Source organism: Theobroma cacao, chromosome 4 (genome assembly GCF_053813885.1).
Source record: "Theobroma cacao isolate CCN51 chromosome 4, ASM5381388v1, whole genome shotgun sequence".
Lineage (NCBI taxonomy): Eukaryota > Viridiplantae > Streptophyta > Magnoliopsida > Malvales > Malvaceae > Theobroma > Theobroma cacao.
This window is the reverse complement of record NC_142642.1, coordinates 40,351,389-40,371,504: the sequence shown is the minus strand read 5'-3', so window position 1 is coordinate 40,371,504 and position 20,116 is coordinate 40,351,389. Positions and strand designations below refer to the sequence as shown.

Genomic DNA, 20,116 nt, shown 5'->3' with positions numbered 1-20,116 from the left:
TCTATAGTTAAATCATGCTGTATGGTTGTTCAAGTAATTCAATTATTGAACCCTTTTAAATTATCTTCTTTCCAATTTAATGAGAATTACATCCTCGTGATAAGATCACATTATTGGAAATGTATCACACCAAACATAATTAACATATTTTCACTAAGTAAATTCCCAAAAGATTATCAATGTTCCAGATACCAAACGTCCCGTTAAAGAATTTTCTTAATCTTACCTTTCAAGGAGGTACCCTGAAAACCACTGAGTCGAAGAGGAGAACGAAAAAGGAAAGCCTAAACCAACGCAGTTCAAGTGGGCTACAGTGAGCCCAGATTGAGGTCATGAATGTGCCAGTAATCAACATAGGTTTATAAATTGGCCTACAATCATCATGGGCTTCACGGTGACCATGGGTTCAAAGAGGCCCAAAACAACAGTCGCTCCCCTTGCCCCCAAGGCCCAAATTCAATAGCCTGTCCAATTCTGGTAATGGCTTCTGCAGGGTTTTAGATTCTGATACAGGGTTTTTCAGCTTCGTATGTTTACTTGCATTTCTTTTTGTTCCTTTGACATTTCGTTTAATCCCATTTTTGAGTATAACGTAATCGAAGTATCTCTAATCTATGACTGTAACGTTAAACTAGTTTTTGCACCCAAAAAATGGATTCGATGGATGATGATTTTGGTGACTTATACGCCGACGTTGAAATCCAAGCTAGCTCAGCGATCGACGCATTGTTCATTGAACCAGAAGACAATGGCCGTAGCAATGGCGCCGAAAGCACTGACGGGGATGAGAAATTCGACCCCGGTTCAGTTATGGAAGATAGTGACAGCGAGGACGATTTGAACATTTTGTTGAACGATGATGACTGCGAGAAGTTTCCGGTTACCGGTGCGAGGAGTCACGGTGGTGGCTATGAGGAGGATGAAGATAGCGGTTTTGGTGTGGAGGGAACTGGGTCGGATAAGATTTCAAGGCGGGTGGAACCGGTTGGTGATGGGTCGGAGCTGAATTGTAGTGGAAATGGTGTAGAAAGAGGGACTGGAGCTAAAACGCAGTTTTCGCTCTTCAAGGTAGTGTCTTTTTGCTAATAATTGTACTTAAAGTAGCAGTTTTTTTTATATTTGTTTCCGTTGTATGTACATGTTACTAGTAGTATTTTAGCTTTTAGATGGAGAAAATGAGTTCTTTCTTAACAAAGAAGTATAAATATTTATAATCTTTGAGTTTTGATCCTTAATTGTAGCAAAGTGGTGTATTTTTTTATTATTATTTTTCATGATTTGTGTTGATTTTTGTTTTAAATTGTTATTTTGTAGTATGTGAGACCTCATGGATCACCATTTCCAAGTAATGTGAGAGTTACTGGATGTACTGGTGTTTCACCATTCTCTTCTACGTCGGCAAGAGGTGATCGGGAAGATGATGTTTACAGCCAGAAAAAGGGTGGAAGCTTGGTTCAGGTTGCTAACAGACATGCTACCCCGAATTCATTACCACATCAATTTGGATATGGTTTTTCTCTTCCATGGTATAGGTTAGTAGATGCTACTGTAATCTTTGATTATGTTGAACCTAATGGTGAATTATTCACTCTGTTATTGCATGCAAGATAACCCTGTTTCTTCCTATTAAAAGTATCCTTTAGACTATTCCTTAGGGCTTAATTTCATTCAGGACAATATTGGATATGAAAATTGATGCATTTGAGGAGAAACCTTGGAGGCATCCCGGCATAGATATAACAGATTTCTTCAATTTTGGTTTCAATGAGGACAGTTGGAAACGATACTGTAACTCCCTGGTAAGTTGATTACTGTTGTGGTAGTTGCCCTATTTTATTTCACCTTATGATGAATTTCCAGTTGCACTCCAGAATACCTCGCTTTGGTCTTCTGGCATATGCATATGGTTGTTACTACTATATACCACTGATGCTACAGCTATTTAGCTGGAGGTTGTAGCTTGTAGCCATCTTGCTGGTTTTTTTCTTTACAATTCCCAGCAGCAGGTTTTTTTTTTTTTTTTTTAGAGATCACCTGCTTACCATAAACCTTTTACTGAGATGCATTACAGGAGAAATTTCGGCACCGGTCATCCAGGCAGGCTAGGATTCCTGTTTATTTTTCTTCAAAACTTGATCAGGTTGGTTATTTTAATCTTGATGGTAGATGCTTGATTTTTTTAGATAATGAATTGTAAAACTATCTCAGTTGTCTGAGATTTTCAACTTTTTTTCTTGTATGGCAATAGGCTTATGAAGCTGAGGCTGGGCTTGAGACAGCAACTCAAGAAGCTATGACTGAGGATGTATCTAAAGTTGAACCATCATTTAAATGTGCTGATAGAGGAGAGATGCCCTTGGAATTGGTATGTTAAACCTTCAGTATCTGATATGATCTGTATTCTCTATTTCCATCAGTGTTGACAAGCATATTGCTCAGTTTAATTATGTAGTGGCTTATTATTTCAGCCAAAAGGAAGAGCAATTCAGGTCGAAGACAGCATCAATGAACGCCAACCATCCATGGATCTAAGGCGTCCACGTTTTCAGGATTCTGATGTTATTATACAGGTTTGCTGTTAACTGTAGTCTTTACATACATAATTCTTACATATTGTATACCTTTGTATCATTTCTAATTCCATGGGTTGGGGCCAGATAACTGTGCAGGATTTCACTGTGGATTCCTCTGAGTCTGCAAGGGAGGAACTAGGTCATGGTAGAAAGTGTGAAGTGTCAGAATCTGGGAAGTTGGATGTGAAGGATGACAGAGATGTTTGCTTTTCTGTTAGTGCTGGCGGTGATGACCTCTCTGGAGAGCATTGTGCAAGGGTCAGAAATGCGTCCCTGTCTTGTCCTTTGAGGTCTGAATCAATTGTGTTCTTGAAACATGGTTTTCCACATTATTAATGTCATTAGTTAGATATTTGAAGCTTAATAGATCCCTCTGTTGAGCTCTGTACATGGTTGATTTGCCATGCATGTCCCTTGTTGGAGCTTCTGGTTTCTAACAATGGGTGTACTGTTAGATTGATCTGATTTGAAGCATTAGAATTAAAGAATTCTCTGCCCCACAAACCCCACCCCCCCCCAAAAAAAAAAAAAAGAAATTGAAGGATTCCATAAACACTTCTGTAGATAAATAAAATGGAGATACTGTTATTAATTTAATGCTTGCATAAAAGGTTTATTGTTGGCTTCATCTGTATTTATCAGCTTTTATAATACATAGGCTGCATAGTCATGCCAGGTTAGTTTAATAATTATATTAGAATAAGCTTATTTTTTTCCCATAAACCACTGACAAGATAAAATTTCTTGTTTTAATGTGATTAGGTCTTTGCAGCCAACAACTGCATCTAATCAAACTTCACTAGAGACTAATAATCACAGAAATGACAAGCTCTCTGATATGAATGGGCGTTGTCATCCAAATATGGATGTTTGCATATCAGAAGGAATTGCTGAATCAATGGAAACAACATATAAGGAAAATGAAGTGGCTTGCAGAAATACTTACCAGTCAGATCCTTGCATGATTGAACCAGAACAATCACTTGACGATCGGAGTCATTTTAGCCCTACACTTTCCTTTTCTGAAAGCAATTCTGAAGAAAGATCCAAAGATAGCGTTCATGCTGTTTCCATTGACGGTCCAAGTCCATTAAGAAGGCAATCACTAGATTATGGCTCTGAATTGCAGAAGTCAGTTGCATCTTATCATAAAAGTTCCAGAATTGGTGGCAGCAAAACAAAATCAGATGATGGAGAAAGTTATTCAATACATTCAAGTCCACTCAGAGACAAGCAAAAGCATGAGAGCTGGAGACACCGACCTCTTGTGAAACAGAGGATCTTGCATGAAAGTGATGATGACATTTCTCCAATACCAGATGCAGAGTGTGATAGGAAAAGATATCAAAGATGTAAAAATCCCATTGAGGAAGAAAGGAAGCATCACCGCGGTAGACCTCACGGTATTACTGATCAGAAGATATATCCTGAAAACTGCTATAAAGCTTCCCCTTCATCAAATGCACTGAAACTCTGTGATAAAGATTACTCATCTGATTGTAGCAGACAGAAAGAAAGACTGCAAGATCTTGGTTATCATGACAGAGAAGGTTCCTCATGCTACATGGAGAAAGGACCTTGTGTTAATGGCCATAAAAGGTTTGCTGACAGCCATCTTCAGGCTGTCCGCACAAAGGGTCATCTAAGCTTAAAAGAAGATTCGGATCAGTTTGCTGGAAGAGAATGGAAAAAGGAGTTTTATCATGGAAGAAGAGCTGGCATAGATAAAGAAGATGACATGGATGGGTTTTGGCATCATGGACAAAGACTTCCTGCTCAACAGGGTTTGTTTCCTCACACTTGCAGGGAATCTGGGAGGTTAGTCTCAAGGTATTCCTCTGCTTCAAAAGAAAGAGATATTCAATGGAGAAGGGGATATGATGGACTCCAGCTTCGGAAGAAAACTGATCATGATGATTGTCCATTAGATTATAAGCATGAAAATGAACGGTTAAAAGAAAAGTATGGTAGATCCATTCCATTCACTCGTTGTGAAAGGGATATGGTTGAACCATATGAGAGATGGCTACCACCAATTAGGAGAGAATTCAAAGTTTCTGGCAGAAAAGGTAGATATGTTGATCCTGCCTATTTCCCTTTGGATAGACCGTGGCCGATGGAAAGTGAAGAGTATCTGAGACACACGTATTGTAGATCTCTAGCCTTGGAGACTGACAGAGAACCTTCCGTACCTAATGGAAGAAGGTGGCGTAACACTTTATTATCAAGAAATGAGGCATTTGACTCCAAGTTTATTAAAAGATACCATAGACATCAGAGAATAGTATGTCATGAGGAAGATGGAGACAATGGTCGATGTGGTTGTTATGATTATGTCGATGACAATGAAGATGGTATCTTGCAAAATGGGAATCAAGTTCAGTCGTGGAGAAGGGGCCATAGTCAGCGAGGTAGAGTAGTACACTGGACGAAGGATAAACTACTTGGAAATGATAGATTGTTAGCCCAATGGGTGTCTTTTTCCTGTCAAAAAACTTCTAAGCATGACTTAATTCATGCTAGGCATGGATCCCTCCGTGATGAGATGCTCATTAATGATTTGATGTTGGAGCATCACGGATATGAAATGATAACTGAAGGAAGTAATGCCAACTGTCATGAAGGAAATTCTATTATTAGGCAAAAGCAGAAGGTCCTGAAGGACAGGGACTCAGTTGACTTGATTGTTGGGGAAGGAAAGGTAAAGTTGGGGAAACTGAGGTCAAAAAGGCCTTGTATAATTGTACTTGTATATATGAGTGTTCTATTTGTGTTGACCAAGTCTTCTTTTCTTTTTCTAATGCTTACTTATTGCATGTTTCTTTTTTTTTCTTTTATCTTATCTATAATTCCGTATCTTTTTATGCCCTTCATATAGTTGGAGTGCTGGAATACAGGTCAATTGATTTAAGTTAGAATAATTTCCTTTTCCATGTGTTCATGGGATGGTTATGCTTGTACTTTCAAAATTTGTACACTTCAATTTCTCTGGACAGAGTTACAGGTTTTCTGGTCTTTGATGGACAAAGTAATTTGATTGTGTCAGTTTAAGAGTTTTAATTTTTTGGATATTGGTGACACTAGCAATTAAAATGATTTGTCACTATTAGCAAACAATTATTTTTGACAGTTCTTGTTATTTTAGTATCAACTGCATGATTTGCATTTCTGCCTTCATGATTCACTGCACTACTTGCATTCTTACATTCATAGGCAGTATCATGGTTGATATTGATCTTTTCCTGAATTTTGTTCTTGAGGACAGTGTATAAGCATCCGCATTCATCATTTCATCTGATACTTCTTCCCTTCCCTTGTTTTAATATATATATATTTGATCAATTATCTAGAGCATGGAAAATTATAATCTGTGACATTTCCATATGATAATACATTCTGCAGTCTTCTGTAAGGCACTTGGATGGTGGAAGCTTAATATGCAATGGAAGGCTTGAAAAGATTGGCTTGGAATTTCCTATGGAGCAGAAATCTTTAAGGGATGTTAATGACTCTTGTGGAGGCAACAGAGTTAAGACAGACATCTCAAATACGGATGGTAGCAGAACTATTGAGAAACAGCTTGATAAGTTTTCAGTTGCAGAGTGTAATCAAGATCTGGATATTGAGGAGGGTCAGACTATATGTGAAGAACAAAGTATTAACCTGGAAAAGGAAAATGTTTCTGAGACTATGGTGCAAAGGAGCAAGGTCAAGATGAGAACATTGCATGTTGACAGTTCTGACGGAAATAGAGCTGTGGGTGAATATGACAACAAACGGATAGTGGAGACACTAGCAAAGATGGAGAAACGAAGGGAACGGTTTAAGGATCCCATCACAATAAAAATGGAGCCAGACAAGACTTCTGAGCCTCAAGTTGACTTGGTAGTTGACACTAATGAAATTAAGCACCAAAGGCCTGCTCGAAAGAGGCGGTGGGGTGTAAGTTAGCTTTTGCATAATTTACTCCATATCATCTTATTTGAAATAAGATATGGTTTTCTCAGGTTTTCGTCGGAATGACATGCTGATTTCAGGTCAAAGGAGGATTTTAATTTTCTCCTTTTGCTAATCATTGAGTTTCTTCCATATACAATAATGTTGACTGCAAAAATAACCCTGGCAAAATTTCAAAGTTCTGTAGTTGTTCCAGTTCTGTCTTTCCAACTGTAAATGATTTTTGATGCTCTTGAATTATGAGCTTAACCTGATTCATTGCTCATCTTTGACATTTTCTGACGCCGGGGCGTTGTAAAGACGCCTAGGCGTTATGAAAAACACCAATCGTGGCGAGGTTGAAAATCCCACTAAGGTGAATCACCAATTTTGACAAGGTTGAAAACCCCATTAAGGGAAAAAATAGCCAAAATCCCACTTTGGTTGGCTAGATCAAAAATATTAAAACCTCTTACTCCTTAAAAGAGCTTAGAGAAATAAGCACTCCTACTTAAAAAAATATTATTTATTAACTCTCAATTCTGAATATCTTGTAACTAAGTCTAAGGGTCTTATTTATAGTATTATAGGTCCAAATCCTAATAAAACTCTACTCCTAGTTGTCTAATACAATTAGAATAATTAATAAAAAATTTAAATAAAATAAGTGTTCTATTCCTAAATAGAACATGACTATTCTAATCAAATACTAATTCTTAAAAGTATTAAAATAAAAATAAGAAAAGAATCTTAATTTAAATAAAATAAAGAAAATAAAAAATCAACTAAAATTAACAAAAATTAAATTAAATAAAATATAATCCTAAACGTTCCTGCGTCATTTTTCTTCATTGTAAAAGCTTTGGTGAATTAATATCCACATATATCAGCTATTTCAAATGTTAAAACCTGCTAAACTGGTGCAGTAGCAACATCTTTACTGAACTACTTGTCTGAGTAATTGTTCCATCTGTTTTTAACTAGATTTGGTTCTTGTTACTTCTCTGAGCATTGTTGTTTGGAGAAGCTTCTGTTCTGTAATTTCTAAGCAGGATTTTGCTGATGACCTTGTCTGTTATGATGTTCTTGTGAGATGGGAATTTCTCCCTGCCATCAAAGAATTAAACGGAGAAGACAGGAAGCTTGTCCATTGAAATTGTTGGGATTATTCTTGAGATGTCATTTTATGATTATGAAGCAGGAAAGAACAGGGGAATCATCACCCTGATCTGATGATTGACGATTGTAGAACTACAAATAGGACTATATATTTCCTGTTGATGATATTCAGATTACATCACCAATGAAATGCCTCCACGTGCCATGTGAAATCTCAACCTGAGCCTCTTAAAAGGAGCTAGCAAACGTGGCCTGTCTCAGACCAGTCGTGTCTGAAATGCCCAATTACGTATATACCCTCCCCCTCCGAAAATGCCTTAGTCTAGCACGAATTGACCATACTAACCTTTAACGCAGGTTAAAATGTCGGGTTATAATAGGTTGAAAATCATCAAGCCGAAGGGCATATTGGTGATTAAAAACCTGTTCTCTACCTTCTCCAGTGCCCGCCTAACGTTCCCCTCCATGAAAATCAGACAGTTTTATCCGTTAAAAAAGCAAGGGGAGTAGAACCGAAACGTAACAATGCGACTCTTCTCTTCTTCCCCTTCGTCTTCCTCACCAAAACCCAACTTTACTCTCTTTTCACCCTCCCAGAACCCCAACAAGTTCACCTTCAAAACAGTACATCCCTTCAAAACTCGACTTCCCACTCCTTCCCTCCTCTCTCTGATCCCTCCATGCTCTTCCAAGATCTACTCCTCTTCTACAGTCCTTAATAAAGAAGCAGACCAGGAAGGCTCTGTGGAAGCCGAGCAGGACACGTTCAAGAAGGTCCTGGTCGTTCGCAGGCCAGTCAAGGATGTTTCCAGGGAAGATGATGAGAGTGAAGATGTTGAAGCTGAAGGTAATGATGACGCATTGAAATCGTCGCGTATAGATGCTGGTCTCGAGGAGTTTGCCAAGAAGATGCCTATGTTTGAGCCCGAAAGAGTGGAGTCTGGGGGTTCTCTAGGAAAGCCGCTGACTGTGAACTTGGACTTGGCCTTGTATAAAGCGAGGGTCTTGGCGAGGAAGTATCGTTATGAAGAAGCTGAAACGATACTGGAGAAGGTAAGGCTACTTGGGTTCTGGTGTTTTTCGTGTGTTACATTTGTGCTTAAAGGAGCTTGTTGGGGATTGTGACATTGTGTGGTGATCCTTATGATGAGGTTTTTTAATTTGTTTCTAGTGTATATACTATTGGCCGGAAGATGGGAGATCATATGTAACATTAGGGAAGATATTGAGCAAGCAATCAAAAATGGCAGAAGCGAGAGCTGTGTATGAGAGAGGCTGCCAGGCTACCCAAGGAGAAAATCCCTACATTTGGCAGGTTTTGCATTCTTTTCCTTTTGTTTGCCAATGTGATTGCTCCTTTGCTATTATTTGCTTATGGAGTAACCGTATCTGTTTCTTGCCTGGTTTTATCAATACTACTTACGATTATAGGGGAATAATGGAATCAACTTCTGGAAATTTCAAGGAATCTCCGATTTTAATTTCACCGGGAATCTTTATGATGTTTGTGGTTTTCAAATTCAAGTTCATGCTCATGATACCGGTTCTGAGATGAAAGCTTTTGTCTTAGGATGGCTACTGTGATCATTATTCGCCTGGTTTTGCAAATACCCCGTTTTATCCACTTGAGAATTGTAAGATAGTACTTGGGGATGAGGACTCAAAGTTTTGCAAGTACTCAGGCCGGTTTGCCTTCTATGTGCTGAAGCAGAGAAGATGTTTTATGGTGGTCACTTGTTTGTAAGCAATGAGAATTTTCACGGAAATCTTTGCAGATTTTAGTTTTAAGGAGAGTGTAATGGACCTACCATGCTGCTGCAAGCATTCAAAGAAAAAGATTGATTAAACATGGATATGTCACTAGGCATAGATCCATGAATCAATTTAATGAACTGTGTTTCATTTATATATTGTTCCTCTTATACATAATTGACAACATTTTTATACTCTTGGAACAGTGCTGGGCTGTGTTGGAGAATAAGATGGGAAATATAAGAAGGGCTAGAGAACTATTTGATGCAGCCACGGTTGCTGACAAGAGACACATTGCTGCCTGGCATGGATGGGCAGTTCTAGAGCTAAAACAGGGGAATGTCAAAAAGGCAAGGCATCTGCTTGCTAAAGGTCTTAAATTCTGCAGTGGAAATGAGTACATCTATCAAACCCTTGCATTGCTGGAAGCTAGAGCAAGTAGGTACGAGCAGGCTCGGTACTTGTTCAGGCAGGCCACCAAGTGCAACCCAAAAAGCTGTGCCAGTTGGCTGGTAAGTCTTTAGTGTTGTATGCCTTGGCTTATATGTAGTGAAATTGACTTTGATTGTTGCAAGTATGCTTTAATTAAGTTTTTCTTCTTGCATGTGTCAAATTCATTAAACACAGGCATGGGCTCAGTTGGAGGTGCAACAGGAGAATAATCGTGCTGCTAGGCTACTATTTGAGGTAACCCTTTCTAATTGACAAGGTTATTCATTATTATAGGATTTGGTTATAGCTTTCAGAATGAAAGCCAAATAGCAAAGTCATGCTCTCTCTCTCTCTCTCTGACCTAATTTTGTGATTTTACCGTCATCACTGCAATATGTGTATTTAATCTGCAGAAAGCAGTCCAGGCAAGCCCCAAGAACAGGTTTGCATGGCATGTTTGGGGAGTTTTTGAAGCTAATATCGGCAATATTGACAAGGGAAGAAAACTTTTAAAGATAGGCCATGCACTCAATCCTAGAGATCCTGTATTACTTCAGTCTCTTGCTTTGTTGGAATATAAACACTCAACAGCAAATCTAGCTCGAGTTTTGTTCAGGAGAGCCTCTGAGCTGGACCCAAGGCACCAACCAGTCTGGATTGTAAGAAATTCTTTAAGCTCTTTGATTTGTACCTGTGTGTGTGTGTGTGTGTGTGTGTGTGTAGCCCATTATAACAAAGAGTATTATGTATTTTATAACTCTTAAACTTGATTTAAACCTTGTTAAGTCTTGGAGGGAATCATCTCCATGTCTGATACTTCGAACTTGTCAGGCATGGGGATGGATGGAATGGAAGGAAGGGAATATATCCACAGCAAGGGAATTGTACCAAAGAGCGCTGTCAATTGACTCAACAACTGAAAGTGCTGCTCGATGTTTACAGGTAATAGTTTAATATCCACATCATATGAGGCATACAGATATCAAGTTTAAATGCCCTAAACTCCTAGTAATTAATCTTCAGCAAGCGTAGTGCAAACATTTAGCTTGTTGCCATTTGTCGTAGGCTTGGGGTGTTTTGGAACAGAGAGCTGGTAACTTATCAGCAGCTCGAAGGTTATTTAGATCCTCGCTCAATATAAATTCTCAGAGCTATGTAACATGGATGACATGGGCAGCGTTGGAGGAGGACCAAGGAAACTCTGTGCGTGCTGAAGAAATTCGTAACCTCTATTTCCAGCAGGTCAGTAATTGGATTACAGTATGCTCACTTAAGCTATGTTCTATTGTTCTGTAAATAAACCATCTATTTTCCTGCTGCCTAATAAATTTAGGAGAACTTATATCTTTCCTATACCTTTTTTAAGTTCCAGTTCCTCAGAATCATGATGCTGTTGAGAAACCTCTGAATGATTTTTTTCTTTTCTCTTTGGGTTGCATGAAACAGCGAACTGAAGTTGTGGATGATGCTTCATGGGTAATGGGATTTTTAGATGTCATTGATCCGGCCCTTGACAGCATAAAGAGACTCCTGAATTTGGACCAAGATCCGAGCAACAAGGCACAGGAACCTCTGAAAGATGCAGGAGTTAATGAAACTAGTGCTCAAGAGCCACTGGTCAGCTCATCCTCTGGACAAAATGATGGCTTTGACATTGAAAATGAGAGTGGATTAGATTTGGATGCTTTCATCGAAGATAAATTATTATTGGACCCATCTAAACTGGACATTCTGATGGAAAATCCTGGAAGCTTTACTCCTAAGAGAATCAAATCTCCACGAAGAGTGTGGAGATCACAGAAAAGAACCACCATGACTTTGCCTCAAACCAGCATATGACAGTTACAGTTGGTATCTTTGCAGGTGCATTCTAGAATACTTATTGTTATCTAAGCTACAGTAGTAGATGATTCATAGACAACTGTACGAAAATCGGGAAAAAGGAAATGCTTATGGTATGTCTCTCCTTCACTAGTCGTTACAATTCAACCAATACACAGGAACTGTAGAATATTGACTCATACCGCATCTTGAAAAATGTCAATACTGTATATATTTTGAATTAGGCTGCAGCGATGTAATGATTTCTCAACATCAAGAAAGGAGATGTACATTATGCTCATGACCCTACCATGTTTTTTCAGTTTAGGCTCTGCTCTTCAAAGCTTGACATACAATCAAGTGAAATTTTGCTCAATGTCCTCAGAGCCAACCACTATTTATAATTATATGTCATCAATGTAAAAAAGGATGCTGCAATTACATTCAAGCTGTACAACTGACTGTGTAGCCTGAAGAAGTATGTCTTCTCAACCTGAAGATTCCCTTTCTTGGATATTGAAATTTTATTGCTTCAAAACACAGGGAAGTAGCAGGAATCCCCGCATTAAATGATCACAACAGAACCAAAACCAAGGAACAAGACGCAGGTAAAAGATTAAAGGAAAAAGAAGGATTAGTGCTCCAAATATCATTGGTGGTAAAAAAATATTTACATTATTGTCAAGTTCTTACTTTTATTTACATCAAAACGAAATGGGCTTATTTATTAAGGATCAAAGCGCAGCTTGAAATTAGGGATGGGCTGGGCCACATTCCTGGATTCTATAGTACTAATTTGGGCATTCTGTCACTATAAACGCAATAAAAGAAGCAAATAAAGTGCTTCAATCTCACATCAGAAGCATGTAGTGTATGCCTCGACTAGTTAACTTTCTGAAAAGAAGATAGCAATTGTCTGTTGCCACCTAGAGCAGCAACAGCAGTCTGGTGAGCAATAAAATAAATTGAAATCCTGGATTCAGATATTAACAAGCAAAATGCATGTTGGCATTGGATATAAACTCTATTTGATTACAATCTAAATTCATGATAACTGAAACTTTTGCTTTAATAACAAAGCCTGCATTTCAGTGCTCGAACAAACTCATTTCCATGCATTACACATTTCCGTTTCCGACTATGGTTCCATTGTCTGAAACAGGCTTCACATGAACTTCAAGAGAACTGAGCCTGGTTTGGTTAACACCTTGCAAAAAGTGCCCGCAAAAACCACCAAATCTACGTGAAGTACCAAGTTTAATGTTAAATTCATAATTTCCATAGATCGAGGGGAAACCAAAGGGTCCATGCTTCCCAAATTGGTGATAAAGGTGAGTGTAAGGATATAAGTGGCATCCCGATGCCCGGTTATCCCAGTAATAAACTCGGATGGATAATTAAGCTTTACCTGCATGTACATAGTTTAAACACAACATTCAGAAAATGGATTTTGTTAGCATTTGTCTATAGTTTCTTTATAAGGAATATCATTTTATACAATGTGTTTCATTGTCTCTCACCATGGTCAAGGAATAAAATTAAAAAATGGGGAATTGAGAATTTTTTTTTTTTTTTGGTTGCATGCATGTATCTGCATTGATGAGTTGTGGTAATACCACGGGTTACGGGGCTAGGGTTATGAATCCAAGAACAAAGTTTGAATGACTTTTCAGCTTTACTAGAAAATTTCATTAAGCATACAGATGATAAATAATTGCAGTTAATTAATAACAAGTACATGGTAGTAGTTTTTTTCTTTTGGAGAAAAAACAAAAACCCATGAACAATAGAGGTTTATATTTAGTAAGGAACCCTAGCTAGTTAAAAGTCTCTTGGATCAACAACCACATTTCCCAATTCTCCCATCATCCCTAGGTCATTCTTTTCATGGATGGAGCCATTCACTTTCTTCAAGTACCAGAGATCATCGACGCGTGACATAGATGATTCACGGGGGACATGTTCAATGAGAGGATCAGAGACTCCTAGCTCAGTTATGATCACCTTGCAGTCCTTCACGTTTTCAGCCAATCTTGATGCGAAGCTCCATGCAGATTTCATGAGCTCCCCAAGCCTCTCTCCCTCTCCATGAAGTCCATAAAGGAAAAGGAAACCAAATGGTTTTTCAAGTGAATCACATAATGGGGTTTTGAGGCACGGGAAGATCTTGTCTCTTGCATGGCTTAAAGTTGCATGGAAAAACTTCAATGGATGGGACTTCTTGATATGAATCTTGTAAGTTTCACAAGAATTCCATATGCTAAACATGGCCCAAGAGCGTGGACTTGTACTGATAATATCTCCATCCTTCTCTTTGCTATGCAAACCTATCCATTCATCTTGTTTGAAATAAGATACCCATGTACCAAGGCTCAGCTTTTCCTTCAGGATTGCATCAATGTCAGTCAGATATATGTCTTTGCCTCGGAGCTTGTTATCATACAAAGAAATTGCTTGGTCTGTACTCAACTTCTCTACCTTGATATCTTGAGAGAGACCCTCCATTGCAAAACTGATGATTGGTTGAACAAATATGACTAATGAGCTTAAGTTTCTGTAATTGCATTTGGCAGTGAAGAGATTTGTAGAGGCAACATTATTCTTTTCTGTTGCCAGGAAGGTATAGTGTGCTCCATTGTTTATCAACCATTCTTCCATTGCTCTCACAAGTTTTAATCCGATCCCCATTCGCCTACATTTGTTTAAAAAGGAAAATTTATTCATTATCTTAGTTATTAATTGAATTTTGAGATACATTTAGGGAAAAAAAGAATGAAAACAAATGAAGGAAAAAGTACTGCTTGAAAAGGAATCTTAGTCCAAGCAGCTTGCAATCACCTCAATGGCAGTTAGGTTAGGTCTCAAGTAAAGTTGAGATCACTGGAATATAGGGTCAAATAATGTAGTAGTCATCCTAAATACTAATTGATTTACTCTTCAATTTTCAATTCATCAAGATCAATAGCACTAAGCAAAAATTAAAAAAAAAAAGATTAATGGCAAGATTAACCTAAAGCACTTAAACAATTTTCCCCTATGATTAAATTGTGATTCTACACTTCCAAAGTCTGTATTTTATGTCAAAATCTGTTTGTTTTACATCCAAAAAGAAAGAAGGTAAAAGAATTGAACTTTTTCAATGCATTGAGAAGAAGATTATTTGAAAGATCATGCTTGGGCAGTTCTAGTTATTTTCATCTGAGATCTTGACAATACTCACACCACTAAACCTGTTGATCTGTAGTGTGTTTAACTTGGTTTGAACATGATGAAAGGCTTTGCCCTAGCTAGACAATGAAATTGGAAAGAGAGAACAGCGACCTTACAGTGAAGTTTGTACAGGAAGTGAAAGGCTGAGAGAGAATTATACCGATGTCTGGGAGACACTCGAAGACCTAGGATGCAACCCAACTTCACATGTGTTCCTCCAAATTTAGTCCCCACATGCTTGATGCAGCCTCTAATCACTCCGACAAGCTCCCCATTTTCACACAGCTCGGCTACCTGTAGGCCATTTTCAAGCACATCAGCCCGTCATGCCATTCAGTTATATCTACATCAACAATGATCCTCATGGGGACAAGGGGTTTCCTTAAAGAAAGTAAAGCAATTATAAGGAACATTGACAATTAATCATTAGAAATGTTTATTCCATGAGACATAAAGATGACTGTAAAATATGATGGCCGCCAGGGTTAATCACTCTCGCTCACTTACCAGCATGAGATGAAGTGGATAGAACCCAATCCTACACAAAGGGTCACCCGTCATGTTTGTGAAAATGGAGGCCCCCTTATTATTAGACCCTATGTCACAGTTCTTCTCAAGCTTCCCCACCACTTCAATATCTCTGCCATCATCAAATTCCCTAACCAGAACCTTATCTTCTATGTTGTCAACCATTGCCCCTTGGGTAAAAGAAACAAGTTGGATTTCAGTCTAAGTTGGGAAATAAAGTTTTCGATGACTGAATCTTTCTTGAATGGGCTAACTGCCACAAGCACCTCATCACTTTCAGTCTTATATACTACAGAATTGTATTAGATTTTTTACTCTCTCCCCCCCTCTTTTCTCCTTCGAGTTCTATGAACTCCACATCATCAAGTTGCATGAAAACTTGATGCATCTTTTGGAGGGTGTGATCTTCTGATTCCTGTGAGCAAATTTGCCAGGTAGTTTTATAATTTACTGGTGGAGTGAAAGAAAGCTGCAGGCAGTGTTTCAGAGAGTCGTTTTCTTATTTAGCAAGGACAATAAGTGGTAAACCATCTACATGGCCTGCACCACAAAAATGAAACAATAGTGTCATCAAGTGATTCGCTGAATCTTTGTAATCATTCACATGTTTTTGTTTATGTTTCCATGTCATTTCCCCCAATTCTTCGGTTCAAGTTTGAAGGACAGCTCACTCACTCAATAGTTATGTACAGACGCCCCCAATTATCTATACTAGAAGGTAGTCCATTAAGACTTTAAGAAAGAGAAGCAGCTTATTAATTACTTTATGATTTGATTCTTGTCTCAGTTCATCCTGTCATCATCGAATCCCTGCTGCGCCATCCAAATATTAGTCCCCAGACTGCATATATTGAGAAAAGCTTACAACATTCAATTTGTAACCTGTTACAAAAAGTTCTAACTTAATTATATAAGCAAATGTTATGTGTCTTAAGGTGACGTATGTCGTCACCATGATTAAATTACAGTAATGATCTTGAAAATGATACCAAATGTTACCTTACTGTAGTTCTACATTAATAAAGTCCAACTCAATAAGATTCAAAGTGAAAGAATTACCAAAACTTAATTATCTTCCCTCTTGAGGCAGCATAGAAAAGTTCACATACAACATTCATTATATATGCAAATGTTATGTCTAAAGGTAACGTCCCCATCATGATTAAATTACCATGATGATCTTGAATCATTGATATCAAACGTTACCTTATCAAAGTTCCATGCCAATAAAGTTCAAAACCAAAGAATTTCCAAATACTTAACTATCATCCCTCTCAGGTCTTAATCACCCTTTTTCCCTACGTACAATATTGGTAGATGAATCCTTTTTCTCTCCTCAGTAGCAATCCCTTTGCCTTCCTTAGTCAAGACATAAGGTGATTGCAACTTTCCTACTTACATTCTGATGAATCTTTTCCCTGCAACAGCTTTTTCTAAACTGAAAAAATATGGTATGTTAAATCTTTATCTTTGCTCTCCTATCTGTTGTTGAAGCTTCCAAAAGAGATTGTCGGCTAAGCTCGGCGCCACAATGCTAAAGTCCGAGTCACTCAGATGTTGTTATTCAGTTTGTTGTTTCTTGCGGTTAAATATATTCGCTGTTAACCGACCGCATCTACTCGAAATGGGGGCAAAGCAGAACCTCTATGCGAGTATCCCATGTGAAAAGGGCTAGGGGCAGGGGGCTGAGGGAGAATATATATATGAATTATCATCAGCATCCTCAATCATGCAGTTTATACTTACAATTGCTTTGGTGTTTTTTTGTGATTTACCTGTTTCAAATCACATCCCGAAGCTGTTGTTTCAAAAGTAGTCCTGCAGTTTATCATTGCTCTCTGTTTTGTCCTTTTAACCCCCCCATTCAAACATTTTTCTAGCAGCAGCTTTTGACGTGGTGGAATCTCCATAGGGCGAGAGCATTGATTTTCCACGCAACATGGAAGAAGAAAAGATACACCATCATATCAAATATTATCTACAGTACAAAACAATCACATATCTTTTGAAAACTCCCTTTTCTCATATATATGGACTGCGCTTTAGAAAAATAAATAAATAAATCTATCTTTATATTTTTTTTCTTTGTTAAACCAAAAGATTATATTAAATATCATGAGTGACATGAACAAATTGTTCGATTACTATACTGATCATGTTACATCGATTTTTTTTTCTTTTTAAAAGGTAATAAATTTCATAAATAGTTAAAAATTAAATTATATTAATGTCAATTTGAGTTTACTAAAGATTCTTAATAGCATCACAATCTTTACTCAACATACAATGAAAAATATGGTCTTATTGAGGAAAGAAAAACTAACTAGTAGTGTTGGAGTGAAAATTATGTATTTACTTTGATTTTTGTATTTTGGGTGAGTTTACTAGATAATATTATATTTCTCTAATTGTATGTGTATCTTAATTTTATTCAAATATTAATAACTGTATTTTTTATAATAATAATAAAATTATTCTATTTGATTGAGAAAAAGATAATCTTGAATTCTTATTACTCATCAAGCTAGGGATCTTGAGGTAATTACACATAATTTTTTTATTTATTTATAGCATACTAAACATTAGCCCTTAGTACATATATATTTATATGTACTTCTATTTTAGCCTTTCAATTACTACTGAAATAATTAAAAAAATATTATGCCAAAATGCCATTGGTTATATTCATCCCCATTAAACAAATCATCTCAACTATTACCAAGTTAGAACTTTATAAATTCAAATCGGTCAACAAAAAATAAAAATATGAGATAAATAATAAATAAGTTTATTTATCTTTTCATTTAAAATTAATTGGAGAATTAAGACCATTAGTTTTTCAGAGAAATAAGAAAAAAAGAATTTTTTCAAATTAATGAAAATAAATATATTTTCAACCAAATTTCAAAGCATTTTTGTATTTTTTTTTTCCTAATCTTAGCTACTTGCATTTCTTCGGTGAAAAAGTAAAATAGGTAAAAAGGTGAAAGATTTTAACCCAAAAACAAAAATGATGATTACAATCAGTATCAAGTACGGTGTTCCACAAAAGCCAAAAACCTGTAGCCTAATGATAACTGGACACGTGGATTACACCCATCCAATCAAAAGTCCCAGCTGTACGTCTCAACAAATAACGAAGACGACTCAGGCTGGATCAGAACAGCATCATGATCACGTGACACGCCAGACTCAACGCCGCCGTTCGTAACGCCAACGGCAACGTTACCCTGTTCAACGCCGCCACGGTACACGGCCCACATTCTCTTCCTCCTCCCCGATCTCTGCCGTTTACGGCGGATGGTGAAGGATGATATGGCGCTGCCTCTACAGACGCCATCACTGCAACTGGATGTAGCTGGATTATCTTGCACCGTTGGATGAATGGAGTGGATTGATTGTACAGGACACTCCTGCCACTGCAGAGTTTGCAGGTCTTGCTTGACTTGATCCAGCGATAGTGCAGAATCATCGTACGGTGGATAATCGTCCTTGAGCGTTGAGCGCTGCGGCTTTATCAGATCAATGGTGCTCAACGCTTCGTACAGGTCAGCCTGAGAGACATGAGTTAACGAAAACCGATTTATTCGTGAGAAAATCAAAGCTTTTTGCAGAGAAAATTTACCTTGCGGCGCTTGTGAATCTTCTTGAATCCGTGCATGTAGATGATCTTTTGTGAACATATTTCAAAAAGTGAGAAATCAGAGAAACAATTGAAGGAAAAATTATTAAAAAAAAAGGAAAAAAGAAGAAAAAGAAGGTGGTAGGCTTTCCTTTTTAATCAATTATTTTTCTTTTGTCAGTTTTCTTCTAATCATTGCTCTTTTCTGAGACGGACTGTATATCTTTTGTTAGTTTTACTTTTTTCTCAGGTTTGTTATGGAACCAAACAGAAAAACAAAAGGAAAAGAATAACTACAGATTTTCTTTGTCAGTCTCATGATTTTCTTTTCCCGGGTACCAAATGGACGAGAACACAAAAGAAAATGAAATTGGAAATCGAAATGGAAATGGAAGAGAATAGTAACCTTATTAAGCTGCTGGTAACTGAAAGCATCATCGTAAGGATTCCCAAGGAAATGCTCGTAATCTTCGAGCTTGATCTCCGTCTTTATCACCCTCCCTCTCATTCGTCCCTCCCTCTCTCTCTGTAAAACCTCTGTTACACTGTGAAGTTCTTTATCTTGCCTGGTTTTCTTACAAAGCTATTTAATAAAATTTTAATTTTTTAATAAATAAAAAAGTGAAAAAACCGTCTTCAATCAAATAAGATCATAAATGCTAGAATGAAAGAAACAAAATAAATAATTATTAAAGAGAAAGAAATTAAACCAAAAAAAAAAGATGAATGTGAAAATATATAATTTTTTTATAAATTTTTAAATCATTAAAACGTAAAGTAAGAATATAGAAAAATTCAATTAACTATTTGTTACTATAAGGTGTCATTTTTGAAAAAATTTTGATTTGTATTTTATCTAAAAATTGACTTTGTAACCTTATTGTTTTGAAAATATAATGTGTTTATGGGAATATAATATTAGGTTATTTAATTAATCTACCACAATCATTCTTCAATTTTGTTGCACATGTTTAAACTAATTAATATTTAACTAACTATATAGTTACTCTAAATTAGCTCAATAAATGCTTAAACTCGACTTATTCATTATCAAGTTAGTTCAAATTCAAATAGAAAGTGGAGCCAAGTTTAAGTATCATAATACTTAGAGCAAATTGTGAGC

The 20,116-nt window shown here is 37.1% G+C and overlaps 4 protein-coding genes across 4 annotated transcripts; 2 read left to right on the top strand and 2 right to left on the bottom strand.

Moving 5' to 3' along the window:
• The first annotated feature begins 617 nt into the window (after positions 1–617).
• Positions 618–6,725, top strand: LOC18603647 (fip1 motif-containing protein). Its single transcript, XM_007035732.3, has 9 exons — positions 618–1,068; positions 1,315–1,532; positions 1,673–1,799; positions 2,072–2,140; positions 2,249–2,365; positions 2,469–2,570; positions 2,658–2,863; positions 3,336–5,274; positions 5,976–6,725. The coding sequence occupies exons 1-9, from the start codon at positions 652–654 to the stop codon at positions 6,522–6,524; spliced, it is 3,744 nt and encodes a 1,247-aa protein (XP_007035794.3). The 5' UTR covers positions 618–651; the 3' UTR covers positions 6,525–6,725.
• Positions 6,726–8,032: 1,307 nt separating this feature from the next.
• Positions 8,033–11,934, top strand: HCF107 (high chlorophyll fluorescent 107). Its single transcript, XM_007035731.3, has 8 exons — positions 8,033–8,681; positions 8,800–8,943; positions 9,587–9,892; positions 10,008–10,067; positions 10,226–10,471; positions 10,644–10,754; positions 10,878–11,054; positions 11,259–11,934. The coding sequence occupies exons 1-8, from the start codon at positions 8,154–8,156 to the stop codon at positions 11,649–11,651; spliced, it is 1,965 nt and encodes a 654-aa protein (XP_007035793.3). The 5' UTR covers positions 8,033–8,153; the 3' UTR covers positions 11,652–11,934.
• A 1,520-nt stretch (positions 11,935–13,454) lies between these two features.
• On the bottom strand, positions 13,455–15,536 carry LOC18603645 (putative N-acetyltransferase HLS1). The gene is made up of 3 exons (XM_018119309.2): positions 15,351–15,536; positions 15,004–15,137; positions 13,455–14,325 (listed from the first exon to the last, which is right to left on the bottom strand). The coding sequence occupies exons 1-3, from the start codon at positions 15,534–15,536 to the stop codon at positions 13,455–13,457; spliced, it is 1,191 nt and encodes a 396-aa protein (XP_017974798.2).
• Positions 15,537–18,360: 2,824 nt separating this feature from the next.
• On the bottom strand, positions 18,361–19,501 carry LOC18603644 (uncharacterized). Its single transcript, XM_018119292.2, has 3 exons — positions 19,400–19,501; positions 18,997–19,041; positions 18,361–18,925 (listed from the first exon to the last, which is right to left on the bottom strand). The coding sequence occupies exons 1-3, from the start codon at positions 19,499–19,501 to the stop codon at positions 18,476–18,478; spliced, it is 597 nt and encodes a 198-aa protein (XP_017974781.2). The 3' UTR covers positions 18,361–18,475.
• Positions 19,502–20,116: the final 615 nt, after the last annotated feature.

What these genes read in the sequence shown, in the direction of transcription:
- LOC18603645 (XM_018119309.2), bottom strand. Translation starts at nt 15,536, where the DNA reads ATGGTTGACAACATAGAAGATAAGGTTCTGGTTAGGGAATTTGATGAT. An exon ending in ATCCACTTCATCTCATGCTG is followed by an intron (nt 15,138 to 15,350) that starts GTAAGTGAGCGA and finishes AATGGCCTACAG; the next exon opens with GTAGCCGAGCTGTGTGAAAA. An exon ending in CGAGTGTCTCCCAGACATCG is followed by an intron (nt 14,326 to 15,003) that starts GTATAATTCTCT and finishes AAACAAATGTAG; the next exon opens with GCGAATGGGGATCGGATTAA.
- HCF107 (XM_007035731.3), top strand. Translation starts at nt 8,154, where the DNA reads ATGCGACTCTTCTCTTCTTCCCCTTCGTCTTCCTCACCAAAACCCAAC. An exon ending in AAAATCCCTACATTTGGCAG is followed by an intron (nt 8,944 to 9,586) that starts GTTTTGCATTCT and finishes CTCTTGGAACAG; the next exon opens with TGCTGGGCTGTGTTGGAGAA. An exon ending in GGCACCAACCAGTCTGGATT is followed by an intron (nt 10,472 to 10,643) that starts GTAAGAAATTCT and finishes CGAACTTGTCAG; the next exon opens with GCATGGGGATGGATGGAATG.
- LOC18603644 (XM_018119292.2), bottom strand. Translation starts at nt 19,501, where the DNA reads ATGAGAGGGAGGGTGATAAAGACGGAGATCAAGCTCGAAGATTACGAG. An exon ending in GTTACCAGCAGCTTAATAAG is followed by an intron (nt 19,042 to 19,399) that starts GTTACTATTCTC and finishes TGTTCACAAAAG; the next exon opens with ATCATCTACATGCACGGATT. An exon ending in AGATTCACAAGCGCCGCAAG is followed by an intron (nt 18,926 to 18,996) that starts GTAAATTTTCTC and finishes CATGTCTCTCAG; the next exon opens with GCTGACCTGTACGAAGCGTT.
- LOC18603647 (XM_007035732.3), top strand. Translation starts at nt 652, where the DNA reads ATGGATTCGATGGATGATGATTTTGGTGACTTATACGCCGACGTTGAA. An exon ending in TCCCTGTCTTGTCCTTTGAG is followed by an intron (nt 2,864 to 3,335) that starts GTCTGAATCAAT and finishes TAATGTGATTAG; the next exon opens with GTCTTTGCAGCCAACAACTG. An exon ending in TGATTGTTGGGGAAGGAAAG is followed by an intron (nt 5,275 to 5,975) that starts GTAAAGTTGGGG and finishes TACATTCTGCAG; the next exon opens with TCTTCTGTAAGGCACTTGGA.